This window comes from Leuresthes tenuis, unplaced genomic scaffold (genome assembly GCF_036924035.1).
Source record: "Leuresthes tenuis unplaced genomic scaffold, fLeuTen1.0.hap1 SCAF_19, whole genome shotgun sequence".
Taxonomy (NCBI): domain Eukaryota; kingdom Metazoa; phylum Chordata; class Actinopteri; order Atheriniformes; family Atherinopsidae; genus Leuresthes; species Leuresthes tenuis.
Genome location: NW_027325373.1, coordinates 3,800,684 through 3,828,491, shown reverse-complemented (window position 1 = coordinate 3,828,491; position 27,808 = coordinate 3,800,684). Strand labels below are relative to the sequence as shown.

The window sequence follows — 27,808 nt, the reverse complement described above, 5'->3', positions numbered from 1 at the left end:
CATTAAGAGGTTTTTTTTATGGGATGCCACAGTCTGGAACTTTCATTTGCGAAATAAAGCAGTTTGACCGGATCCAAGGTCATTTTAAGAGACGCCATTTTGACATGTTTATATATTGATGAGCACAGGTGTTACTAACAATATGGTGACAGCAAGAAAACTTTTCCAAGTTCCTTTCTGTTGACAAGGCAGACGTATTGTCGAATAGCCTTTGGACATGTTAGCAAACTTTTCAAATTTTTCTTTTAAAGTTAGCTTAAAGTTAGCTTTAGGGTGGCTAATGCTAGCTAAATTTAAAATTAGCTAAATGGGAACAGACTGATAACACGAGTATTAGCTGAAAACGGGCAAAGTGAATGGTTGGGCTGAAGATTTTGTCAGGTTTTCACTACTTTTACACTTTCTACTGGTTAAGATGCTCCTTGATTTCAGCAGAAGGATCCGCAGGCGGACAACAGCGACACCGGCGACGGAGGGCGGAAGTGCGTTGCAGCACAGCACCACTTTGCAGGCTGCTGGGGATGGAGTAGGACGGATAAGGCTGCTGTATTCATGGCCGTAAAGAACTGTTTGTCTGCACGAACCGCTTCGGCAGTGTTTATAAAGGCGCTTTGTGTATAGCTAATCCGCTCTGATGTCACGGTGCAGAAGGAGGGGCTGAGCGTGCCGCTTTAATCCGAGCAGGTTGTCTGGAGGGACAAACCGAGCCGAGTCCGGCGGGAACGTAAAGGGACACAGGGGCGATGTGTGCTACAACAGCCGGAGCTGGGCCTCTCCTCCTCTGACATGCAGGTAAATGAGTAATTGTCACGTCCGACGGTCGGTGAGAGGAGGGGAATGTGGGTTTTTAGCGCGGTCCAGGTTCAGGGCGGCGGTGTGAGAAAAAGCTCGGGTCGCTCCATTGATGGCGGATCCTGCACCTGCGGAGTTTTACTGTGGACCGTCACAAGGGAGAGGGAGGCACACAGACAGGTGACAGCTGGTACATTTTTATCAGCCCCCCCGCAATGCAATATCAATATTCAATATTATTCTACACGTTGATAAACAGCGACGGACGTGCACGTAATTGGCAGGAAATACGCATCACAGGTTATCTGAAACAACACTGATGTAGGGATTGCACCGCGGATGATAAGGTGGAGTACAAGAGTAATGATTCAGGAACAAACATTTAGCTTTTTAACATGATAAAACCGTGTAAGGTCATGGGAGGGAGGGGGGTAAGAAGCACAGTAAGCCTACAAAATAAAGCACTTGGCAGTTTTGCTCTTGTTCATGCATTCATCATCTCCCTCCTCAGCAACCGAGTAGATGGCATACACGACGCATGTCACGTGATAATTGATGAGTCCCTACGTGGACCATATGCTTGCTGAGTGATGGAGTGTCACCATGTGTTTGCAGAGAGTCTGAGAGGATGAATCATGCTCTGAAGTATACGCAGATTGAAGGAGTACAGTCCAGCTAAATTAATTACACCACAAATTTGTCCAAGCATCAACCAACTGTCCAAAGATATTGGGTTTTAAGTCGATACGCAGTTGCAAATAGTAATTACAACTGAAACAAGTTAGCGTTTTGTCTGAAACTTGCAAATCAATCATAGAAGATATTGGTTTAGTCTGCTGCCATGTGAATATTTGACTAATATTTGACTTTGTGGGCTTTAAAAACAGAGAAGATTTCGGCAGAACTCTGAGTCAATGTGGAATTTAAACTCATTATGAAACTTGTCTTTACATTATTATATAGTCATACAAGGCCAGATATCCACTGCTGGTTCTGAATGTGCTAAATGACCCTTTAAAAGTGCGAGAATTACTGACATCTAGTGGTCAAGTTTGAGATGACACCCACCTCACACGCAATCCACTCACGATCCGGCATCAAAATTGTGTCAGTAAGCTAAATTACCCGTTGGGTAACAAATTCAGCAAGACCTTTGTTCTCCATCAGCGGTTTCCATCAAGGACAACCTGTTCTCACCCCCAACTTGACAGATATTGATGCTTGGTCAGGAGCTCATTAGTCTGTTTTAGATCCTCGGGGAGCCCCCACAATGTCACCTTTTGACTCGCTGGGTTTCCTGAGCTGACAGCATCACAGGTGCAGGATGTGTCGCCACGGTGACATTGAAAATGTCACCTTTCTGCAATAAATTGGATTTGACTGCCTAACCACGATGTTTTCCTCACCTTAACCAAAGGATAACTGCGTCTGTAGAGAAGAGACGGTAAAGGGAGAAGCCACTCGCTGCATCCTGCTGGAAGGTGGAGTCGCACCATTTCACCCACATCCAAACGGTTTATCATAACCACGCCCACGAACCTTTAACCTCGCCCCGAACCAGCCAAAAAGTACGATGAAGCGGTTGAAAGGGCACTTAGTGTGCTGAAAGCTGATGCAAAGGTTTATTGATCAAGAGACAAGTTGGAAATATGAATGTGTTGTCTGGGAAAAGCCACACAAAAGCTACACTTTTTAAAAATCTCTTTGTGAAGATCGATTCAGGCTTGTTTTTACACAGCGAGTATGAGCCTCAAACGTCTCACAAACCAGTGTCCACGACCGCTTCTTCTCCACTTGCCCTCTTCACCCCTTTTATGGCAGTAATATGGCTGCTTCCTGTCTCAAAGGACCTCATTTAATAGATTAAAAAGTATGATAATTATTTTAAAGTAGCTGTTAGATACTAAAAGAAACCTGGACTTTAATAATGTAATCATTTATTTCTCATAGATCTTTGTTATTATGCCTTAAAACTCAACTAAATTTGTTTTGCTCCTGGTCTTTTGTCAAGTCTCAGGTTCAGCTGTTCTTTTTGTTTTATTACTGGTGATTCGTTCTCAATACTCACATTTGTGTAAATAACTTCTAGAAAGAGTAATTACTAAGAGTGTATTACTACATTATGGATATTCTAAGACGGTTCATTTCTCAACATTTGACAGACTGAACTTGGTCAAATGGGTAAAGTTAAACTTGCTTTCCACTGATATTTAGCTCTAATTTTGAGCATGTTTGTGGAGATTGTTGATAGCAGTGAATGGATTTAATCCTTCAGTATCTTGTAAGTGTGTCGTCATCCACATGAGTCGTCTGGATATGTTTGACAGTGTAAGATCAGCAAGTTAATGGGCCAGTAAACCCCCCCGTGAGCAGCTTTCACTGCAGCCCGACAGATGGAAGTGCAGTGCTCGGCTCCCAGCTCTCCAGCCCTGGTTCAACTCACAGCCATGCTGCCGGGGCCATCTGTGAACCCACCTAACCCCCTTCTTCCCGGCTCCCATCAGCGAGTCGCCCAATCGCTGTTACCCAGTTCTATTAACCCCGAGCATAGAGGAGCATTAGCCATTCTGGGAGTCCGCCCTCCCTCCTACTGTGACCCATCACGGTCCTATCCATGATGGGATGGTTGTGGTTTGGGCTCAAATTGTCTTAAACGTGTGCAGTATATTCATTTTTACAGCAGAAATGTTTTTTATGTGCACAGTCAAGATGAGAATTGAATTTCCCCACTGTGTGGTGTCTCCTAATCGAGTATCAAACCTGTTCAGGGTGACAGTAGTTCTTCTGGGTTACTTCTAAGTCGGTGACTTGATTCAGTCAATCAAATGTAAATAAATTGTTATCAAAGCAAAAGCAAATATCAGGATTGGGAAGTACCCACGATTCTCTTCTGAATACGCTAAGAATAGTTTTCCTGTTTTTTTCTCAGTAGTAATGCTGCAGTGGCTTTACTCACCGTGACTCAGTGCTGAATATGAGCACTTTGTTGTTTTGCTCTCCCACAAATGATTTGATCTGAATCTGAACGTTCTCATTGCTTCCTTTCTTGGGCCTCTGCCTGTTTCAGAGAAAAAGCTCTAGTTGGTGATCACAGTTGAGTATTTAGCCTCTAAAAAGCCAGATGTTTCCCGAATGAGTTGCTTTTGACCAAAATTGGGAGATTACAGGCGAAATTCAAACTTACAAAGAATTAGCAAGAAGGTTCCTACTTTTAACGTTTGATTAGTAAATAAGCAACAGTTTGTAACTGTGGCTGCAGGCTGCTTCTATTAATCAACCAATAGAGAGCAATGTTGATCAAAACAACAGTGGCACATGTTAAAAAAGAGCAGTTGCACCTGCGCATCGTAGCCAACTATTGATTGGGGATTTTTCAGGTTTATTACATCCATGTTGCACAGTGTGGTTTGCCCTGAACTTAAAGGGGAACTCTGGTATTTTTAAACCTGGACCTTATTTCTGGCATGAAATACGTTCATCTACTCACCGAGAACAGTTTGGTGAAAGTCGGCGTCCTTCGGAAGATTTTTAGATTCCTCGAGATCCATATAACGGAGTGAACGGGGCTTAGAGGATGCAGCCTCTAAATAAGGCATTATCTGTCTTTATTTCACCAATACTTTAAGAAGAATGAATGAATGAACATGTGCTATAGCTCTGTTAGCTCATAGCTGCTGTGTTGTTGTTATTGGCGGCTATCGGGGGGCTTATAGAGGGCTTTCTACACACTCGTCTACTGGGATGACGTCATAGACGCCTGCAGCACAGTTTATTTACTCCTTTCTCTGTGACAGTCGGCTAACTTCACATGTAGTTTGCTGCTGATAGTTTTGTCCAACATGGCAGGATATTTATCAGATTTTGACGATGTGGAAGACGACTTTGAGTACGATGGCCGTCCTTATGACCTGAATGAGCTGTGCTGCAGCGGCGGGCGGCGATAATAGGAAGATGTACCATGCTGAGACCATTAAAGACCACTGTTTGCCTGCGAGATTTAGTTTTATTTGGCTAAAAATAGTCAAATCTGGAGGAGCAAAGACGAGATGGAGAAAGAAAAGAAGAAATAAGATGCTCTTCACAAGGAATAATTGAATCGCATCCTTGAACACAAGATCTGCTAGTTAACAAGCCTTTTTGGCTAATCTATTAAAGTAAATGAATTACAGGATGTCCAGATTCATTCGGCTTTGTGTTTATCTCTTGGAGTCGTGTGGATTTTATGAGTCAAGATGTACATTCATACTGAAACTCATTCAAAGACAGATATGTTGGAACATTTGGTCATGAGGATTAGAAACAGACTGAGATATGATGGTGGAGGCTGATCCTGCTGTTTGTCCACAGAAACACTCGTTTCTTGTGGCTCCTGTTAAATGTCGTATTTATTTTTTCTCATATTTCTTTTGCCAGGCTTCTGTAGTCATTTGATTTAGGAAGGAACTTAAAATCATCCGATAGCATTGGTTTTTACTCCAATCTGGACATTTAATTCAAGTTAGTTCAGCAATCATTTAGCACTGAGCTGGAATACAGAAGTTATTTGAAAATTGTGCGAATAGGCTCACATTTGTGGATTCTTATGACCTTGGACCCAGTGGAATATATTAAGTTGCTCTAATGGTTTCAGCCTTTGATGTTGGCCCTCAGTACCAAGGTGATGCCCTGTCCTCCCTTTAAGTGAGACGACAGTTTCACTGGGTAAGGGACTTTTTATGGAGCCATTTTTATTATTCCCGAAACATCATTTAGGGTTACACTTTATTCTAGAGTTCTCTCTCAGCTATTAGACCTCAGAGACATTAAACCTTGTGACAGGAGGTAACTGTAAGATACCCCGATAGGCTTGTCGTATTGAATAAATATATTTCTCGTTCAAAGAGGCCATTTATTATTCAGAATGCTTCCCTATCTATTCCTCTCTGTCAGGTCTTATCAAGTTCCCTCCTAGTCGTTCGGCCCCGCCTCCTCTGCCTCCTCCTCGTCCTTTTCTCTCCCATCTCGTGCCATCTGCCAGCTGCTGGTGGATGGATGAAAGTGGTGCGGATTAAAGTGCACTGCTTCCCAGGGGATTTAACATTTTGGTATTAGCGGTACAGTCCTGTGTGATGTATATTATAATCATATTCCTTTTTTTGAGTGATGTTCCAGCCAAGTGTAGTGCAGAACTTTCAAAATGAGGGATATGTGATTAAAGTCCTTGTGAAATCACATTTTATTGTGATCTGTCTTGCACTATGCATAAACTATACACCAGTATGTGGCCTAGCAACGACAAAGAGTATGTTTCCGACTCATCCTGTGCTCAGGTACGTGTACTAACTTTGCATCTAATGAATGGATTTGCCCCTGAGGCTGACAAATCAGAGCAATATAGGTTTTTCAGAGGGGGTCACACACTCTACGCTTCTGTTTTTACTGGAATAGAAAGTCAGTAAATATGTGGAAGTGAGTAGCACTCTGCCGGCTGTTAGATGGAAACTTAAAGATACTCATCTCTGATTCCGGTCAGCATTAGGGGTAGATTCCACTGATAGATCATGTAATATCAGGTCGGAGGGTTAGTTAGCAAGACTAAGCATCTAAGCATCCTTTTTCTCACTCATCCAAGTATGTTTTCAAAGGCTTATGACATTTAATATCCCGCCCTTAGAGCCAGTTTAGCCTCACTCTTAAAAGCCATTATTTCTGTTTAGTGTCACTGTTGACGTCTCTTGTTTATATCCTGTCTCTATCCCTCCCAGGTTGGGTAATGAGTGGGTTTCTCTGGAGATGAGCATGTTCTGAAAATTGGAGTCACATCACACCCAGCAATGAGCCACAAGTATCAGGAAGACGCGACGGAGGAAGCAGGTGAGGAGCACACGGCGGCCTCGGCCCCTTCCAGGAGCAGGCAGCCCAATGGGACAACTGCAGAGCCCTCAGTCCGCCGGTCCTGGAGGCCTTGTCAGGTGCTCGGCCAGGACGGGGAAGTGAACCCTCACCATGGCCATCATCGCCATCATCATCACCCTCCTCACCACCACCATCCTGCTGGTCGTGGACCCCCTCGTCACCGCAGACGGCCTCCTTCAGTGCAAGGGCAGAGCCAGGGCCAGGCTCAGAGTCCTGGTGCGGCCCCGCCTGGGCTTCCGTCAAGGTCAGATGGAGGCGACAGTCAGGACGCTGAGGCCCGTCCTGTCCAGCAGCACCGCCCCGCTGTTGCCCGCTACCGCCGTCATGGTGACCCTAACCCCAGACTCAGACACAGACAGCGGCAGCAGTTCAGAGAGATCCAGGATTCTTCAGCTGCTGTGGATGAAAGGGAAGCTCCAGCAGTGGAACAGGCACAGCAGTGCTCCTCAGTCAATCCCGCAGTGGGGCAATCCCAGGACAGGGCCTCGCCTCACCAGACCCCAGTTGCTGTTGTTACCCCAACCAACCTGTCACCTAGTTCTGCCACGCATCATATACAGCTTCACCCCCAACATGCTCCTACTGATGCTGAGGAAGACCTCCATGAGCATAAAGCGGAGCAGGAGGAGGAGTCAAAGGGAGTTAAAGAGAATGACGGAGAACAAGAACAAGTGGCCGACGATGGAGACCTCCACTTAACAGCAGGCTGCAGCCATGATGGCAAAGCTGAAGAACAAGCTGAAAGGGGGGAGGAGGATCAGGAGGACGCGATGGGCAATGCAGAGGAGGATCCTGCAGCTCAGGGAAGTGAAATCACAGATCTCTGCTCTGACACAGAGAGCGCCGCCTCGCTCAGTATGGATGGGCCTCTGCACAGCCCACCGCCGCTCCAGTCACCAACTCCTCCCTCCTCCCCCGACGTCCCCCCTTTCCCCCAACTGGACCACTTCAGTGAGGACATCAGTGGGAGTTCCCTACCAGACAACGAGCCTTTACCCGAAGAAGAGGAGGAAGACTGCTCTGAATCCTGTTCACTGTCTCACTCCACTTCTTGCTCTGAATCTTATCCAAAAACCTATGCAGACTTTTACTCGGAGTCCCGCCAAAAAGCTTACGTGGAGCCCGTCTACGAATCGTACTCCGAGCCAAAATCCCATCCTGACTCTTTTCCTGAGCCCCTTAAGACCTCCTACCCAGAGCTAAACAGGGAACCTCGCCGGCAATCTGGTCGGAGGAGCGAGCCTAGCAAGAACCAGCAGGAGTCTCGCCCAGAGCCCTTCAGCAGCCACGTGCAAAGAGGGGCTCCATCCTCGCCCACCGAGGGCTCCCACCATGCTCCCAGGCAGGTCAGAGACCGGGGCTCCCGTCATTCCCCTCTGGATCGGTCAGTTGGCTGCCGCCTGCACCACTATGACGGGCAGTCTGACGGCGAGGCGGAGGGTGCAGATAAGAGCCCTCTTACCAAAAGTGGTAGGCAGGCGTCTCTGCAGCCACAAACCCAAGCCAAGACCACATCTCCTGGGCAGACTGCTGCAGGTGAGCCCCACAATGAGCGGAATGTGGTGGGTCTCCCGGGGGAAGCTGCAAAAAGCTCGGGAGACGCCATCAGCCTGGCGATTAAAGACATCAAGGAGGCGATTGAGGGAGTCAAGACGAAGACGGTGCGCTCCCCGTACACACCTGACCAGCCTGTGGAGCCCATTTGGGTGATGAGACAGGAGATCAGCCCTATGGAGGATGCATACCCACCGCAAGCTACAACTGGCCACGTTAGTATGACCTCACTTATAAGCTGCTGTTAGTACGTCAGTTCAGATCGAATTTTTATGCCTCTGTTTGCAGCAGTTAGCTGCTTAAAACTTTGTCTTTTTCCCTCTCGCAGTCTTCTCCTCACTCCCCCTCTCAGTCTGCCTCGGAGTCTCCGTCCCGCTACGCCTCAGTTCCATTTGGGGACGTCGTCAGTCCTCTGCGAGCCGAGTCATCCCGGACAGTTAACCCTCAGCACTATCACCAACAGCAGCTCCAACACAACCACCACCACCACCAAGGCCACCAATCACAGCAGAGGGACGCCGCAAGGGCGCCGCAGACCTACGCTCAGCCGCAAACGTACGCAGCCACGCCGCCTAATCAGCACCAAGCGTGCCAGCGTCAGCAGCAACCGCAGAGTCCGCAGTCTCAAGCTCAGTCGCAGTCGCCCCTCCAGAAACCATCTGACCAGGAGGTGAGAGTCCAGCTGGAGCAATAGAAGCTTATATGTTTCTGTTTCTGTATTTATCAGACGCTTTTATCCAAAGCGACTTACAAATGAAGCTATAACAGCTTTATAAAAAGCTAACAATAAGCTACATAGAAGGAACCCAGGAGTCCGACTCTGTCAGAGGGGACAGAGCAGAGATAGGGTGCAGGCATAGAAGGAAGTGCAGAAAGATAAAGTGCAGAGATAGAGGGGGGAGGGAAGTACAAGGTAAGTGCTGGGATAGGAGATGCTCTCTGAAGAGCTGGGTTTTCAGGAGCTTCTTGAAGATAGACAGGGACGCCCCTGTTCTGGTAGCGCTCGGTAGCTCATTCCACCATCGTGGGACGCCACATGAACAGAGTTTGGATTGTCTTAGGCGTGGTGTAGGAGCTGCTAGACGACAATCCTGGGACCAACGGAGGGACCCAGTTGGGACAGAAGCCTTTGCAAGAGCATTCAAGTAGATGGAGCCGTTCCATTAAGCTCTTTGTAGCTAACATCAGGGACTTGGATCTGATGCTAAGGGCAGCCAGAGGAGCTCAATGAACAGAGGGGGGGCGTGTTCTTTTAGGCTGAGAATCTGGGAAACTAACAGTCTTACTGTGTACATTTGAGTCCTGCTGGGTTTAATCCAGCGGTGTGCAGGCAGAAATGATAAGGATGTTTTTTTTTCCTTTTCTCTCAGAGTCGCAGAGCTCTTCCTCCCTTTCCCACATTTGTAGACGGTGAGTGGAACCCATTTGTAACCCATCCTTTCATCTTGCTAGTGCTTCCTTTTATAGTCTGTTTCTGGTTTCTTCTCTTCCACACATGGCTTCACGTTCATGCAAACACTTATTTCAGTTGTGCAGTTGCATCACTTGCCCTTCTGTGCATGTATGGCTAAGAGCTGCATCTGTTTCATGCAGTCCCGGGACCGTGCGACCCTGAGGACCTTATTGACGGCATCATCTTTGCCGCGACCTACCTTGGCTGCACCCACCTGCTGTCAGAGAGGACGCCCACAAAGAGCGCTCGCATGCAGCAGGCCCAGGAGGCCATGAGCAGAGTCCGAGTGAGAACAAATCCCACACAATGTTTCATTTCCTTCTGTGTTCACGTCATAAAGGGCGAGGAAGAGTCAGATAATACATGGCTGTCCCAATTTCCTCTCATCTGGTCTTAAAAATGCGGTAAATATGAGCTCAGATGAACAACGATGCAGAACTTATTTATTTGCATTCTGTAGTGAACGGAAACAAAGCCAAACTTCCACTTTCTCTGAGCTTTTGTCTGACTTTGGGTAAACTTGCTGGGACGTCCACTCCCATTTCTCACCCTCTTAATTCCTGTGGAAACAGTAATGGTGGACTTACAGTGTAATTTATCACGTGTTGCTGTTCATTTAGGGTTGTTTTTACCTGATTTTAAGCCCTGGTGAGGATGTTATCGTGTCCTGACACCTTCGAATGGAGCGCACATGACTGCATGTGAGGCTATTTCACGTGTCATATTTGTATCTCATATATCTTCTTATCCTCTTAGAATTTGAAGCTTAAAGCTGGTTCAAAGGTATCTTAAAGATTTACATTGATAATCAATAATTCCACTCACAGCAGACACCAGGAAGCTTAGATGATCTTTGTTTTGAGCCACATTTTGGGCATTTTTGGGCCCATTATTCCGCAGTGTCACCGAGGTTCACTTCACATTGCTCTTTTCAAGTCCCAAACTCTGTGAAGGCGCCACGGCCAGAGGGCGAAACGGCGCTACGCTTGTGCACAATGCGTCATCTACGGATCAGTGCTTCTGATCCAGAGTCACACAGGCTCTTTCTGTGGATGTTATATAAACTGCTGCATGAGGCTGTGGGGCTTCGGGGACCCGAGACCTGGCTTTCTCCTCCGGTCACGGTCTACGATGTTCAACATGCAACACGTTAAACACGTTTTAACTTTCATTCTCTGGGATCAAATGGAGTTTTATCAGTAAGAATGGGACTTACTTATCTGTTTTAGGTCATTTTGGGCATTCACATGACAAGAAATAGGGGAGATTATCCTGTTTATTCACACACAACCTCCCAGCTCCATCTGAGTGTTGCTGACTAAAGTATTCATATGTGGAGCTGAGTATGGAGCCAATTAAACTCAGTTTATGGTGTTAAATTATTAAGTTGATTTATGTATGAAGTGCAGCATCATAAATGTGCCTCAAGGCTTTATTATCCGTGCTGTGCAGAATATAACATCCTCTGTCTTGGACAAAGAAAAGCACTCACAACAGGGATATGATGATGGATAAAAACAAATCACATGACAGATCTGTTGTGGCAGATGACTCAGACAGCAGAGAAAGAGCGAGGCTGATTATCATACAAGTCGCCCGGCAACTGCAGCCTGAAACACTGACGGTGACATGACTCCGAACAGAGACACAGAGACTCTGACATCCACCACAGGTCGGGAGTCAGACTTCAGAGTGTGATGACACTGTGATGCACAGCTGGCACAGCTGCAGAGACAGGAGTTTCCTGCAGGAGCAGAGCTGTCACGACATGGATAAATGAATAAATAAAGCTTCCAAAGCCACAGCTCTGATAGATCCGATCATCACCTTTGCAGGAAAAACTGCTGCAGCTCACCCAGCGGACGGAGACTTCACCGGGGTTTAGTTGTAATAAGAGACGTACACCTTTAATAGCACCACTTCCTGTTGTTTGACCTCCAATGCATCCGTTCAAAGTTGTTCTGCAGAACAGTCTCTAATGAATAGTACTTAAATGAAACTTTGTTGGGAAAAATGGATTCGGGACACATGACTGAGCATTTAAAGTCTATTAAAAAGCTCATTTGTTGCTAATGTGAAGCAGGCTTCATCCTAGAGTTATAATGTGTAATGATAGGAAAGATGTATGACCACAGATGATTAATTTATTTGAAACTGTGTTTCTATCAGTATTTAATCACTTAGCAAAATCATTTTTATTATTTAACCATTCCTACAGCACCGCAGATCCTTCTACATGGAAGAATGCTACAGGGAAGAAGAAGGTTAAGGAGCTGGGGACAGTGTTGCCCAGTCTGTGTACTTTGAAAAATCGCAATAATGGCATTGTTTGTTCATCCGTAGTGCAATCTATCACAACCCCATTGGCCCCGCCCCATACACAGGTGACACAGGTTGAAAAAAACACATATTGTGTTAGTCCAATCAAAACTGGACTTTTAAAATGCATGTAAACATGTTAGTCGTACTGAAATCGTACTAAAAACCAACTAATGCTCAGATGATGCCTTTGAGGTCAAATCACTTCTGCCAACTATGCTCAAAAGGGTCGAGGTGCTCTGTAGATGCTCCAAAGTTTCATCTTTCTGAATCTTTCAGTAAAGAACGAGTGTACAGTAATGGCTTAATTCCCAATAAATCTGCTCGGTCATTTCTTTTGTCAGACGTCTGAACTCGTCCAGCTCAAGTTCAGACTGCGTGTCAACTTTTCCTTCCAAACTGTCGCTCTGCTCTAATAAAATCCTGTTCAGGTCAATTAAAGACAACACCTGTGCAGTAAATTCAGCTAAACGTGCGTGCACAATGGTTAAAGTGGCAAAATGTGCCGAATCTTCTCTCACACGGCGTCACACATTCGTTTTTAATCAATAACTTGATTCGGCTCCCGTGTGGAAAACTGGGACAAAGTTGGAAGTCCAGTTAAGTGACGCAGTGCATGTGTCTCTGGAACTGCTTGATTAGGATTTAGTAGCCAAAAGGCAGATGAAATGCAGCAAAAAGTGCTTAATTCAGTCTCAGAGAGACATTTCTACGGATTTACTGACTGTGACACACATGAACATCATGTTTTTATCCTGTTGAATCACTGCTTTTAAGTATCTAAATTAAGACTCGTATCATTATTGCAATGTCAATATGCGCAATATTAAAGGGGAACTCCGGTATTTTTAAACCTAGACCTTATTTCTGGCAAATATCTTCCAAAGGACGCCGACTTTCTGTTCTCGGTGAGTAGATGAACGTATTTCATGCCAGAAATAAGGTCCAGGTTTAAAAATACCGGAGTTCCCCTGTTGAAAAGACATTTTAACTTGAAATAATGCATTATTAAACACTTCTTCCACCGCTGACTTAGAACCCTTCTGCTCCATTCAGCCTTTTTGTCATAGATCCGGTTGTTTTTCTCATAGTTGATCTGGAACCGCCGTCGGTAGCATTTTAGATGGTTGCTATCTCCAACTTGGCCACTAGATGGCAGTAAGTGTTCCACAACGCTAAGTTTCTGTGAAAAATTGCAGTTTCTTAACTCATCCAGTCATTTTTCTCCTGATTTAACATTCATGCTGTTTAACAAACCTAAAACAAACCATCCTTAGATTGAATTTTTAAAATTTCTAAGCATGAATTACAAATGTATTTGTCTCAGTTTGAGTGTAGTTTTGACAGAAGAACATCCAGTTATCAGCACTTTTGTTTTCTTTGTCAGTAGACCCACGCAAACGTAAATGAGGGAAGTCTTCAAAGTGTTTTTGTGTGTGTTTGGAGAGTAAAATGCAGCTGAGCGTGTCTTCAGTGCGTTCACACCTGTGTTTAGTATCAGATCAACCCAGATGCCTGTCAGCACCAGGTGGGACCAGAGAATCTGCAAACATGCAGAGGCAGCAGCCCCGCAGTAGCCATGTTTTTCCACTAAATTTGCCATTTAAGTCCACATAAAAGGTTGGATCCTCCTTGTTTGGAAATTGAATTTATCACATCGCTTCCCCTGAAGCTTTTAAATAAGACGGAGAAGCTCCTGGTGGCACAAGCCAACACACGGCGACCCTGAGCTGTGACGAGGCGTGGGCCTGAAACACATGAGCTCCCTCTTCTGTCTTCAGGGTGCTGCGTGTCACATTGATGAAGAGGAAACTTTTGATAGCGTTTGCTGCAAAGGCCTCTGGCTCCCTGCTACTGTCAGATGTGATTGACAGCAACGTCACAGTCCTCCCCCACACACACATTTTCACCTTTAAGGTTCTTTTGTCCCTTTATTTGGCATTGAGACGGTCCACAGTGAATGAGGCGACTGGGTTTCTCTCTGTCCAGCTTAAAAGTGTGTGTCTCAAACCGATGCCTTGATTTTTTTTCTTCTCTTTTCTGATTGTGTTCCTCTTTCTGATCCCTGCAGGCTGCTCAGAAGCAGGCGAAGAACAGGAAAAAAGTGAGTTTGTTCATTCTCTTCCTCTGCGACAGCATGCGTCACGTCTTTCTTGCACAGAAATTTGTGGTCCGACAAAGTTTCGAGAGGAAAATGGCGGCGCAGAGCTCAATAATTGCATGAATTGTGTTTAGATTTGAAGGCTGTTGACAGTAATGACTCCCGCCCTGCTCTTCATCAATGTGTTGTCTCCTCTGCTTCCATCTTTTCTTGGCGTTTCCTCTGGCTGTGCAGAGCCCCGACGCCGAGGCTCCGTCTACTGCTGAGGTTGACCTGTTCATGTCCACGCAGAGGATCAAAGTCCTCAATGCAGATACACAGGTATAAGAATAGCAGCATGCATCCAGTAAAGGCAGCTGGCAGAAATGGCCACGCCTCCCTGCAGGACAATCCCATCAAAACAAAGCAGTCAATTAGAAAGATTTTATGTAGAGAGAAGCAGGAGGTGGTTTCAGCAGAGAAATACACCAGCGCACACTTTTAACGGGTCAAAAGAAATGATTAAAAGGCATTCATTTTGTTAGGTTTCTATGGAATCTTTTGCTTCGTCAACAAAGCGGAACCTTCCACATCTCATGAAAGGCAGCACATTATTATTATTAGGGACCTGTGGAAAAGCGATTAACCTGGAGCGCCTCATGTGTTTCTCCCACCAGGAGTCTTTAATGGACCTGCCACTGAGGACGATATCCTACATAGCAGACATCGGCAACATGGTGGTTCTCATGGCGAGGGGGAAGATGGTCCGGTCCCGCAGCGCGCAGGAGAACCTGGACCAGACGGCCGAGCAAACCACCATGACCAACGATGACAGAAGGCTGTACAGAATGATCTGCCACGTCTTCGAGTCCGAGGACGTGAGTTGTTGCTCGCTGCTTTCTCTGCTAGATTTATGAGCTCATCGGTTACGGGAGAACATCAAGTCTCAACTTTGTGAGACACGTTTCTTTAAACTGGCTTTAAGAGTTGTTAAGACTTAAAATGCAAAGGTTCAGATGAATTGGTGACAGGTGAGGGGGTCAGGATTGGGTTTAAAAGGAGAATCCACTAAAGGTTTAGTCTTTCCAAGCAAAGTTGGGTCACAACTTTGTTCCAATAAATAGTTTTCATCCAGAATTGCAAAGAATCGTTGTCTTTCAACATCCGTAATCCGTAAGATTTGCAGAAATCACAGAGCATCAAGGACGTAACTAACTACTGGAAATATGTGACCTTGAGGCCCTCAGGAGGCACTGCATGAGAAACCTGGGCTCAGGAATACTTTGGAAAAGCATTTTCTCTCAACTGCATCCAGAAATGTAACCTGAAACAGGATTAAACGAGGAGGAAGTCTGCTGGGGAAAAAATGGACTCAGATTCCTCTGAAAAAACTCCCAACAATTAGTCAGGTCCCATCATCGGGTCCCAAATGATTTGGCACGGTTCAGTGAAGACAAGACTTTGGTGTTTGGCAGATAAAGGTTCAAAATAGTTACTGTCGTTGTATTCTGTGAACCGTCCGCTCCAGTGAGTTCGGTGATTTGTCTCCAGTTGTTTCACTGATGAAACTGTTGATCCAGTTAGCACCACAGCATGACTAACAGGGCGCCAGTCAACTCTGTGGGGAGGGGGGGGCTGTCACTGTCACTGGAGGTGCTCGAGCGTGGCTTCAGCCGACTTTTTAGGTTGAAAAGAACTGACAGCGACATTAAAAGTGGAGTGTGAACAGAGAGCAGGTCTAGCTTTAGCCATTTTTTTTAATGCATTTCATGGAAATACTGTCGAAAACCTTCTCAAAAAAGAAAAATAAGAGGTTGAAAGGAAGCAGTTTTATCAAGTATTTTAAAAAGAATACAAGCCTCAGAAACAGTTGTTCTGTTTTCAATAACATGGAGTGGAACGCACCCTTTAGACCCTTTGGTTGGCGCTGATGCTCTTCTCTCCCTGGCAGGCGCAGCTCATCGCTCAGTCCATCGGGCAGTCCTTCAGCGTCGCCTACCAGGAGTTCCTCAGGGCCAACGGCATCGACCCCGAGGATCTGAGCCAGAGGGAGTACAGCGACCTGCTCAACACTCAGGACATGTACAACGATGACCTCATCCACTTCTCCAAGTCAGAGAACTGCAGAGACGTGAGTCAGCCAGCAGGTGGCAGCACATGAGGGGGTTTCATTTGCTGTTCATATTAAAAGCAAAACAAGCCCTCGTCATTTTTCTGCTCTGTAAGTTTGCCTTCCGGCGGGTTCGGAGTCCCAGCTGTGGGACAGTTGTGCAGAAAGTGTGATGATGTTTAAAAGCCAGCCTTCCTCATGTCCTCATGTGTTCAAAAAAAGTCTCTTTATCCATCCCAGAGCTGGAAAAGTTCCACATTTTCAACCTTGGGTTCTGTGCAGGTTTACATCGAGAAGCAGAAAGGCGAGATCCTGGGCGTGGTGATAGTGGAGTCGGGCTGGGGGTCCATCCTCCCCACCGTCATCATCGCCAGCATGATGCACGCCGGCCCGGCAGAGAAGTCCGGCAGACTCAACATCGGAGATCAGATCATGACCATAAATGGAACGAGTTTGGTGGGTTTACCTCTCAGCACCTGCCAGAGCATCATCAAGGTACGCTTCTTAGTTCCTACGGTTCCTGCCTCAACCTGCAGAACCGTGACCCAGGTCTGCAGACACAAAGCTGACCTATCAGATGTCAGGATTTCAGCTAAACAGATCCATGCTTCCTCAGGGTCTGAAGTCTCAATCCAGGATCAAGATGAACATCGTCAGATGTCCTCCCGTCACCATGGTGCTCATTCGCAGGCCGGACCTCAGATACCAGCTGGGCTTCAGCGTCCAGAACGGCATAGTGAGTATCAGACTGCTGGAAGGATTGTGGTCACGCTGTGCACTTTGTCCTTCCCACTCCCACCAGGACTGGTTTCTTAGCAACAGACACGAACGAGCAGCGATTGGTTTGCTGTTTGAGTCGTTGGCCTCAGACCGACAGACAGTTTGAATAAAATCCTCGGTCCCTGTTCTCTGCAGATCTGCAGCCTGATGAGAGGAGGCATCGCTGAGCGAGGAGGCGTCCGAGTCGGTCACCGCATCATCGAGATCAACAGCCAGAGCGTTGTGGCGACTCCTCACGAGAAGATCGTTCAGATCCTCTCTAACGCCATGGGGGAGGTGAGGGGGTGTTGATCCTCAGTATTCAGCTCTACATTAATTGTTCCGGTTCTGTTGATTGAGTGGCCTCAGCTGCTTCCTGCATCGTTCAGCTCGAAGGTTACGATCTCTCCTCTTCTTGGAGGACTTTTAATGTGGAACATCTTCCTCCTGCAGCCAGTAGCTAAAACGTGAACCGAGTGCAACAGGAAGGCAGAAATGTGTCTGCAACCTCTTTTCACCAGCTTTCTAACGCTGTGCATGCAGAGGAAAAAGCTGTGAGAGATGCAAAGAAAGAGAAAAGATTATGGACTGTAACAGCATCGTGGAAGTTTCTGCAATCAGCAGATTAGATGGTGTCAGGACCTAAAGCTCACCCGAATTTGAAATTTCTTTTAGGTTTTCTAAATCCGTCGAACACAGAAAATCAGTTCTTTGGACTCGTGTCTGTTAAAGGTTCGAACCAATGAACAAACTTGAGGAATTCCCCCTGCGGTGGGCGGCTCAATGCGATATTATTGCATCTTTTTTCTGTCTTTTTTTTTTTTTAATCTGTCAAATTAGTTTGTTAATGACTAAATTACAAAACTCATTGCAATATTTCCTCTGAAACATGGCGCTTACACATTTAAAAAAAGGTTTTTAGCTTTTATTTTACTGTTGGGTGTTTTTGTCTGTCACTGGCTCCAAGCTGCCGGCTGCTCCGCGACTGTGTGGCAGCGGCAGGTGGCAGCGGCAGGAGGCAGTGGCAGCGGCAGCCGCGTTTCAATAGCTGGATGGCAGCTTGCTCGGTGAGCCCTTAAATTCGTTGCGTTTGCTCGTTTTACTTGAACCGTTTTGCCGCAGATTTCACAGATTGCCTCATTAAAATTGTCTGGTTCCTTTTCATTTGGCTGAAAGCCGAAATGCTCCCAAAAGGCCGAAGTAACATTTGGTTTTGATGCCAGTGCAACTGCCATCGCCTCCTTCTCAACGTGTGTTGTGGTGAGATCAGGTCACCTGCCGTGATGCGGTGGCCCTGGGCAGCTCGTGGTGGGCCTCTTAATATCACGATATTTCATTTTTGTGGTTACCGTGACAACCCGAGATGAAAGTTTGCGATGAATTGTAGAAAATCTCAAAACCCTGATTGGGTTTGTAGGTGATTTGCAGTTAATTTACAAACCACAAAACTTTTCTCGCTCGTTAGTGGTGTTCTGGTCCTTCATCTCTACATCGTGCACGTCTCTACGTCGTGCACATCTCTACATCGTGCACGTCTCTACATCGTGCACGTCTCAGCATCGTGCACGTCTCTACGTCGTGCACCGTACCTCTGGAAGCTACAGTTTGGGTTCATCCGTGGTGGAAGCCGTTCATTATTTCTAAAACTTCCCTTTGACGCTTTCTGTGTCATTTAAACCTTTTTTTACCCGTTTTAACCCAAAGTAACGAAACCAAATGCTAAAAATGAAGTTTTTACACAGCTGGAGCACTCGCAGGTCTAATAATTACTGTGCAGCGGCTATAAAGATGGTTCTGATTCTGAAGCAGCTCTGTTCTTCTTCTTCTGGGGAAGAGTCTCACCTGCTTTGCTTTTGGTTTCTTTGTGCTCCAGATCCACATGAAGACGATGCCCGCCGCCATGTACCGCCTGCTGACGGCGCAGGAGCAGCCCGTCTACATCTGAACACTCTGCACTCTCCACCACATCACTTAGTTGTCTGTCCTGCTGTCCGTCCCTCTCAGTTGTTTTTGAAGCCCTGCCCCCCCCTCTCTGTGCCCCGTTTGATATCACTTGACTTGCCTTAAAATCTGTACAGTTGACAGCTGTCATGTAAACATGTTCACGTCCGGTACGACAGCAGAAGGCAGATCATCTCACTAGGCTGAGTGTTAATGTGACATTTTATGTTTGACCAAAGAGAATTTGTGGTTTTTTTCTTGTGCATATATTTAGGTTGCAAACAGAGTCAATATTAGCTTTGGTTAAATAGCTGTAATACCTGAATGTACTCTCATCACGATGGACCTATAACTTGTCAGGGTGATCCGAGTGATAGTCGGGAATGTTGAAAGTAAAGGGGAATGCATGTACAATTCTGCAGAATAAACTGAGGAAAAGGCAGTAAATTGTGGTTTGTTTTGTTCAGCTGTTAAAGAAGAAGACAGTAAAACTGCTGTGCCCCCCCCCCCATCATATTCAGTGAGTCATTGAGGTTTAAAGGGTACCGTTACATCACACGTGGAGCAGTTATGCAGCCTCCCCATCTTTATCACATCGTGCTGCATTCACTGTACCTCTAAGGTGGGAAGTTGGAGCTTTCTTTGCCTTTCTGCTTTGCTATCAACAGCAGTTGACTTAAGAAAGAAAAGGGCTGATGATAATAATACTTTAATGGTTTAGTAGATCAAGAACAGCAGATGAAATCTTGTATTTCAGCTTGGTTCCCTGCCTTTCTACCCACCTGAAAGTGCTGAAGCTGGTTGCTTTTGATTTTTCCCAGTTGGTGTTGAATGCAACAGCAAGTGTGACACCACTAATAGCTAGTTTTTACGTTCCTTCAGCATTCCTATCGGCACCAGTTCTGCCAACAAAACCGAGCCCAAGAGTGACCGGTACCAGTAGTTAAAGGAACTGTATTTGAGATTAAAACTGTTGTACATCAGTTTGGTCTGAACTGAGCCTGCTATTGTGCTCCCTCATAGGGTCGTTATGTGCTACCAGCATTATTTAGTGTAATTTGTGCCCAGAGGTGCACCTGACTGAAGAGAGGGGTACAGTCGGGTCACTACACCCCCCTAAAACCTGAGAGGGACCCACTGTGCTGCCTCTCTGCTGCATTTCAACCAGACTACAGTGCAGAGACTTCATTGGGACGTCAGCTTGTGAAAATAAAGGGTGTTTTCCAGGAATATTCAGACTTTTAAAGTGGAACGTGTGCAGAACACATTTCTATTGATAAATCTGGGTCTGATGGAGGTTACTGGCCGGGTCCGATGGCCTCTGAAGGCTTAAGTGTGTTCAAATGACACGACTGCTAACAAGTTCTTCAGAAAGACAAACAGAGGCCGATACTTGGAAGAAGACAGAGTATAAAAAAGATTTATTTATTAGAATTTTCCAAGAGTGAGTTGTGAAACACTCAGATCACAAACTAAAAAACAGAAATCACAAACTAACAGACATGAAGACGACGGACGAACCAGCATGATTGTCACCACGTTCCCAGTGCTGCTGTGCACAAAGACTGACTAAAGTGGGTTTGTGTCTCAGTATAAAAATAGAAGCGATATAAATGTGATTGTCTGTGGTTGCGAGCGGCTAATGAAGACGAGCTAGCTGTGCCGCGCCATTCAAACCATCACAAAGTCCCTCACGCCCTCTGACCCTCGCCACATTTCAGTAACTCTTTATGAGGCAGCTGCACAGCTCGTCCTACAGAGGAGGAAGAGCCTTTCCTTTAATAATAACGTTCATGGAAGAGCTTTATTTTGAGCTCACGCAGAAATCAGACCCTGATCCGACCCTCTGTTGTTTGGTCCGGCTCACGAAAACAGTCTCCACCTCTGATCTTGCTTCAGAGCCCGGTCTACAGAGCTCTTGTATCCCCAGTTGAAATGAGAGGCACTTGACATGCCGCTGCTTCCCAGGACGCGCTCATCTTCTACATACGGCGGTTGTGTCCGGTGTGGAATGTGGAAGCGTGCGAGGCTCTGGCCTCTGTGGCGTGGCTGCAGTGGTAACACAACAGAGGATAACAGGAAACAGACACAGACAGAACATGTGCACCGGAACATGACGTGTAAAAAAAAAAAAAGAAAAAGATTCTCGTTGAGGACGGCGTGCGTTTCCTGGACCGACAGTTTTGGAAAGAACATCAAATTTGTGTTGAAGCGGACGCTTTGGCGGGAAATGTGACTACAAATCATGAGTTCAGAGGGTTTGCCAAAGCGGCCAAAGTTGTAACCGTGGAAACAGCCGCCGTCTGCTTGTAACAACCGTGCGGGAGAATGATGGCGTCGCTTCCTGGAGCCTTACAGCTCGGTGTCCTTGTACTTCTGAGGGTTGTAGTATCCTCTTTTGTTCTGGTCGGCCAGCTGGCGGCGGTAGTCGGTCTCGTTGTCCTCGTGTCCCCTCGCCTCCGAGTACGGCGGCCTGGACGGAGCCTGAGGCTCGGCGTTGGAGCTTGAACTGACAACACACAAGCAGCAGCGATCCCGCAGTTTAACACTGGAACAGCGAACTGTAACTCGCATCAATCTACAGCTTTAAACCTCAGAAGAGACGGAAGCTCTCACCCGATCGGCTGGGGCCGGTTGAGGTTGGGTTTTGGCAGTTTCATCGGGACGGCATAGATGTCTGGATGCTTCTGGGCAATTTCCAGCTACACAGAGAGGAACAGACCCAGATGTGTCAGAACTAATAGAACTGCAAGTGAAGAAACAAAACACCACATGACACTGCGACTTACAAGAACAGCGAGAGGCAAAGATTGTTTTGGCAGCGCGGCACACGACTCCTAAGTACCTGTGTGCACGTTAAACAAGTCCTCGGCTGCTTTTATCACTCGTTCCTGTGCTGAAGCGGCTGCAGGGAGCTCACTTCCTCTCAAAGTGCAAAAGACAGTGAAAGAATTCTACAGTCAAAGGTTCAGCTAATGTCGGTGTGAGTAACCGATGTGATGATGCTCCTCTGTCAGAGATTCTCTAAATGCAATAAAAATGCTCATTTATCAGAAATGTCGCCATTCAAGCCAACACCAGTGGTTTCCTGCTGCTTCCCTCAACTGAAAACAGCCTCAGCTCGGCGCCGCAGTGACATGAACGTTACTGACCCGAGCGTTTTCCGCCTCCTGCAGCTCCAGCAGCCTCTGAGCTCGAGCCAGGTGGTCCATCTTCTCGAAGGCTTTAATCTGGGAGAAAAGAGGACCGGGTTAACCAATGCTCCGCGGTGGAGAAGCTGAATTAAAGATGCTGCACATCCATATGGCACACGAAGGGGAGTGTGGAGGTGAAGATGCAGAGCATCGTTATGGTGGGGGGCTGCAAAACATTCAGGGTCCATGCAGACATGTGCAGTTACCTGCTCACCCTTTCTCTATTTCACATTAGGCACAAAGAAAGCAAAGGAGGAAGAAAAGGAAGTCAAAAGATTAGAAGAAAAGAGACATTTAAAGCAGGAAGAGACAGAAAAAGGCTAAAAGTCTCTCAGAGGATTTTTATAACATCTATTTGTGTTGTTTTTGGTGAAATCCTAACCTTGCCCATGAAGGATTTGTTGGCGGGGTCCTCCTCTGCCGCCTCCTCCCTCCCGTGGCTGCGGTCCTCGGACGTCTGGTTCAGACGGGCGATGGAGGGCTTCAGGGCCACGGGAGGGGGGGCCGGCTTGTTTACGGTGGCGACGTCGCTGCTGATGGTGCTGCTGGAGTGGGACTCGTAGCTCCGTGTCGAGTCAGTCCGAGTCTGGGCGCGCACCTGGAACAGGAAGCAATACTTTTTCAGAACCAGTCCGTCACCGGGGCTTTTTACCGGATCCAAATCCCAAATTCAGTCCTATTTAAGCAGCTGTGGATGCTTCGGGTTTCCTTCTGCAAACATTCAGCAGAAGAACTGCTCCTTATCTGATGGGGCTTGAACACGATTCTGCGCTTGGAAAGCACGTCTACATGCTGCGGCGCCGGATCTCACAAGCATGCAAAGCAACCTAAGGTGTTTTTTGGTGCTGGCGTGAGACCAAGTGTTAAAATAATGAAGATCATCCAGTGCAGCTGTTGTTTGTGCTTAGTTCTTTATCCTCTTTGGGATGGAATCAGTTGTTCTCAGCCCCTCCCGTTCAGCCGCCATCATCCTCTCCAAGAGGTCTGTGCCTGCCTGAAAACACCCTGCATGATCAACAAAGATGGCTGCCTGCGTGCGCCCACAAACCAGCCCTTACAGGTGGTGATGTTTGGTTAGGGGGAGGAGGTTCACCTTTGGGGGGTCGGGGACAAACGAAGGGGGAGGGCTGGGCTCTCTGTTCAGCACCTCTCTGCTTCCCGCCCTCCTCATACGAGCCCGGGGTTCGTGGTGGGGTCTCTACGGGTTATGAAATCACACACAGCAGCAGAGGGTAAGGAAGGGTTAGAATATGAGGAGTGGCCGCTGAAATGAGCGGGGGGGGCGCCCACCTCGTCTGGGAGCACGGGCTCAGACGACCGACTGATGGCCGACACGGGCTGAGGCTCGTCCAGCGGCTCGTCCAGCTCGTTGTCGGTGTAAGCGCCGCCCTCGTCGGCCGTGTCCTCGTAGTCGCTGGTCAGGCGGCTGTCCATGCTGAGGTAGTCGGCGCTCATCGCCGACAGGTAAGACATGCGGTCGTCATGGAGATCCAGGTCCTCCTCTGAACCGTCCAGCTGAGAGGAAGCGATGGGAGGGAAATTTAAAGTGAAACACACGATAAGAAAGGTAAGAAATGGCCAATAAAAGCGGCGGCGCCCTTCTCACCTTGCCCTCAGACACCCACACGGCTCTGTCCTGCTGTTCTTGGATTGAATCTTTCACGCCGCCGTACCAGGCGTCATTCGCAGAGTTCAGATCGATCGTCGCTAAATATTCGCAACACAAAACAGAGTTAAGCAGAGTCCCCCCAGGCGAGTGCCTCAGGGAGAAGGCGAGGCCATCGCTCACCTGTGAAAAGGTGCGAGCACGTCTTCCTCAGCTTGACCGACTGCTCATACAGTTTGCGGGCGCTCCGGGTCGATCCGGGCATGAGCCGGTTCCTCATGGTCTTCACTCCCTGTTTGCTGTCCGGGTTCAGGAATATGACGATGGGATACCACTGGGTGTAGTTCAAGGTGTCCACAGCTTTGGGAGTCACATCCAGCAGAGCATGGCGGTCCTGGACAAACGGCCTGAACGTCAGATGATGACATCATATTTTCCACCAACGCGGCACTCTTCCACCCAACTGTACCTGCTCGATGATTTGTCGGATGGTGTTCAGTCTCACCACGCCGGAGGATTTCTCGGTTCCTGCATCCTTGGGCTCCGTTTCTGCGGGAGAAAAGCAGTCGGTCACGCTTTTGCACAAATGCAGAGATGGAAAAAACACGGTGACGACACTTACTGGCGATGACAAACTCGTTTGGAATGTCGTTGGCCAATTTTCCGTTGACTGCGTCCGAAATGGGCCCGAATATCACCACAGGTCTCCTGAAACCAGCTACAGGAAGCAGAGCAGCTGCTTAGCACGATGAACAGAAGATGGTTCAGAAAAACGTCTTACAGTCTTCAGTCTTACCTTCTCGTAACACCACCCTCTCGTAGGCGGGGAACCGCGTGGCGACCGGCGTGGCGCTCAGGTCCTCTCGGCTCTTGCGTAAGTCTTTCTTCTTCGCTGCCCTCTGACCTCTCAGCCTCCAGAAGTCTCCTCTGTCGTTGCCCGACGCAGCCCGGGCGGCGTTCTGCACGTTGGACATTTGCTCTGCTCTGTGACACAAAAGACAGAAAATGGAATCCAAAGCTGCTTCTTCCTCATCTTCTCTGCATGCTTCAGCTTCCGGACGCAGGTGCAGATAATCCGCTGTCGCCTTGTTTCACACATTAACGTTAAGTCTCGCACACCGGAGCGTAAACGTGTATAAAAAGGGTTTGTTTCACACACAGGAGCGTAAACGTGTATAAAAAGGGTTTATTTCGCACACAGGAGCGTAAACGTGTATAAAAAGGGTTTGTTTCACACACAGGAGCGTAAACGTGTATAAAAAGGGTTTGTTTCACACACAGGAGCGTAAACGTGTATAAAAAGGGTTTGTTTCGCACACAGGAGCGTAAACGTGTATAAAAAGGGTTTATTTCACACACAGGAGCGTAAACGTGTATAAAAAGGGTTTATTTCGCACACAGGAGCGTAAACGTGTATAAAAAGGGTTTATTTCACACACAGGAGCGTAAACGTGTATAAAAAGGGTTTATTTCACACACAGGAGCGTAAACGTGTATAAAAAGGGTTTGTTTCACACACGGGAGCGTAAACGTGTATAAAAAGGGTTTGTTTCACACACAGGAGCGTAAACGTGTATAAAAAGGGTTTGTTTCGCACACAGGAGCGGAAACGTGTATAAAAAGGGTTTGTTTCGCACACAGGAGCGTAAACGTGTATAAAAAGGGTTTATTTCACACACAGGAGCGTAAACGTGTATAAAAAGGGTTTATTTCACACACAGGAGCGTAAACGTGTATAAAAAGGGTTTATTTCACACACAGGAGCGCAAACGTGTATAAAAAGGGTTTGTTTCACACACAGGAGCGTAAACGTGTATAAAAAGGGTTTGTTTCACACACGGGAGCGTAAACGTGTATAAAAAGGGTTTGTTTCACACACGGGAGCGTAAACGTGTATAAAAAGGGTTTATTTCACACACAGGAGCGTAAACGTGTATAAAAAGGGTTTATTTCACACACAGGAGCGTAAACGTGTATAAAAAGGGTTTATTTCACACACAGGAGCGCAAACGTGTATAAAAAGGGTTTGTTTCACACACAGGAGCGTAAACGTGTATAAAAAGGGTTTATTTCACACACAGGAGCGTAAACGTGTATAAAAAGGGTTTGTTTCACACACAGGAGCGGAAACGTGTATAAAAAGGGTTTGTTTCACACACAGGAGCGTAAACGTGTATAAAAAGGGTTTATTTCACACACAGGAGCGTAAACGTGTATAAAAAGGGTTTATTTCACACACAGGAGCGTAAACGTGTATAAAAAGGGTTTATTTCACACACAGGAGCGCAAACGTGTATAAAAAGGGTTTGTTTCACACACGGGAGCGTAAACGTGTATCAAAAGGGTTTGTTTCACACACGGGAGCGTAAACGTGTATAAAAAGGGTTTGTTTCACACACGGGAGCGTAAACGTGTATAAAAAGGGTTTATTTCACACACAGGAGCGTAAACGTGTATAAAAAGGGTTTATTTCACACACAGGAGCGTAAACGTGTATAAAAAGGGTTTATTTCACACACAGGAGCGCAAACGTGTATAAAAAGGGTTTGTTTCACACACAGGAGCGTAAACGTGTATAAAAAGGGTTTATTTCACACACAGGAGCGTAAACGTGTATAAAAAGGGTTTGTTTCACACACAGGAGCGGAAACGTGTATAAAAAGGGTTTGTTTCACACACAGGAGCGTAAACGTGTATAAAAAGGGTTTATTTCACACACAGGAGCGTAAACGTGTATAAAAAGGGTTTATTTCACACACAGGAGCGTAAACGTGTATAAAAAGGGTTTGTTTCACACACAGGAGCGTAAACGTGTATAAAAAGGGTTTGTTTCACACACAGGAGCGTAAACGTGTATAAAAAGGGTTTATTTCACACACAGGAGCGTAAACGTGTATAAAAAGGGTTTGTTTCACACACAGGAGCGTAAACGTGTATAAAAAGGGTTTGTTTCACACACAGGAGCGTAAACGTGTATAAAAAGGGTTTGTTTCACACACAGGAGCGTAAACGTGTATAAAAAGGGTTTATTTCACACACAGGAGCGGAAACGTGTATAAAAAGGGTTTATTTCACACACAGGAGCGTAAACGTGTATAAAAAGGGTTTATTTCACACACAGGAGCGTAAACGTGTATAAAAAGGGTTTGTTTCACACACAGGAGCGTAAACGTGTATAAAAAGGGTTTATTTCACACACAGGAGCGTAAACGTGTATAAAAAGGGTTTGTTTCACACACAGGAGCGGAAACGTGTATAAAAAGGGTTTGTTTCACACACAGGAGCGTAAACGTGTATAAAAAGGGTTTGTTTCACACACAGGAGCGTAAACGTGTATAAAAAGGGTTTGTTTCACACACAGGAGCGGAAACGTGTATAAAAAGGGTTTGTTTCACACACAGGAGCGTAAACGTGTATAAAAAGGGTTTATTTCACACACAGGAGCGGAAACGTGTATAAAAAGGGTTTGTTTCACACACAGGAGCGTAAACGTGTATAAAAAGGGTTTGTTTCACACACAGGAGCGTAAACGTGTATAAAAAGGGTTTATTTCACACACGGGAGCGTAAACGTGTATAAAAAGGGTTTGTTTCACACACGGGAGCGTAAACGTGTATAAAAAGGGTTTATTTCACACACGGGAGCGTAAACGTGTATAAAAAGGGTTTGTTTCACACACGGGAGCGGAAACGTGTATAAAAAGGGTTTGTTTCACACACGGGAGCGTAAACGTGTATAAAAAGGGTTTGTTTCACACACGGGAGCGTAAACGTGTATAAAAAGGGTTTGTTTCACACACGGGAGCGGAAACGTGTATAAAAAGGGTTTGTTTCACACACAGGAGCGGAAACGTGTATAAAAAGGGTTTGTTTCACACACAGGAGCGTAAACGTGTATAAAAAGGGTTTATTTCACACACGGGAGCGTAAACGTGTATAAAAAGGGTTTATTTCACACACGGGAGCGGAAACGTGTATAAAAAGGGTTTGTTTCACACACGGGAGCGGAAACGTGTATAAAAAGGGTTTGTTTCACACACAGGAGCGGAAACGTGTATAAAAAGGGTTTGTTTCACACACAGGAGCGGAAACGTGTATAAAAAGGG

The 27,808-nt window shown here is 46.5% G+C and overlaps 2 protein-coding genes across 7 annotated transcripts in view; one reads left to right on the top strand and one right to left on the bottom strand.

Annotated features, from left to right (window-relative positions):
• Positions 1-516: 516 nt before the first annotated feature.
• LOC140277246 (uncharacterized) lies at positions 517-19,389 on the top strand. The gene is made up of 13 exons (XM_072372202.1): positions 517-792; positions 6,537-8,456; positions 8,570-8,911; positions 9,612-9,651; positions 9,835-9,980; positions 14,085-14,117; positions 14,349-14,435; positions 14,771-14,971; positions 16,045-16,224; positions 16,486-16,698; positions 16,820-16,939; positions 17,119-17,259; positions 18,836-19,389. Exons 2-13 carry the CDS (start codon positions 6,606-6,608, stop codon positions 18,905-18,907), a joined length of 3,426 nt encoding a protein of 1,141 aa, XP_072228303.1. The 5' UTR covers positions 517-792; positions 6,537-6,605; the 3' UTR covers positions 18,908-19,389.
• Positions 19,390-20,296: 907 nt separating this feature from the next.
• The window catches only part of tjp2a (tight junction protein 2a (zona occludens 2)), a 34,869-nt gene continuing 27,357 nt past the window's right edge, over positions 20,297-27,808 (bottom strand). For all 6 annotated transcript variants that reach the window (XM_072372450.1, XM_072372452.1, XM_072372451.1 and 3 more), the window contains 11 exons: positions 24,500-24,687; positions 24,326-24,421; positions 24,173-24,252; positions 23,887-24,097; positions 23,704-23,804; positions 23,388-23,612; positions 23,191-23,295; positions 22,480-22,695; positions 22,056-22,133; positions 21,520-21,605; positions 20,297-21,412 (listed from right to left, as the gene is read on the bottom strand). In XM_072372450.1, coding sequence (XP_072228551.1) covers positions 21,256-21,412; positions 21,520-21,605; positions 22,056-22,133; positions 22,480-22,695; positions 23,191-23,295; positions 23,388-23,612; positions 23,704-23,804; positions 23,887-24,097; positions 24,173-24,252; positions 24,326-24,421; positions 24,500-24,687 — 1,543 coding nt within the window. In that variant the 3' untranslated portion in view covers positions 20,297-21,255. The remainder of the gene's footprint in view (positions 21,413-21,519; positions 21,606-22,055; positions 22,134-22,479; positions 22,696-23,190; positions 23,296-23,387; positions 23,613-23,703; positions 23,805-23,886; positions 24,098-24,172; positions 24,253-24,325; positions 24,422-24,499; positions 24,688-27,808) is intronic.

Coding starts and splice junctions, on each gene's coding strand:
- LOC140277246 (XM_072372202.1), top strand. CDS start 6,606: ATGAGCCACAAGTATCAGGAAGACGCGACGGAGGAAGCAGGTGAGGAG. Junction 9,981..14,084: donor AGGCCATGAGCAGAGTCCGA/GTGAGAACAAAT, acceptor TGATCCCTGCAG/GCTGCTCAGAAGCAGGCGAA. Junction 17,260..18,835: donor TCTCTAACGCCATGGGGGAG/GTGAGGGGGTGT, acceptor TTTGTGCTCCAG/ATCCACATGAAGACGATGCC.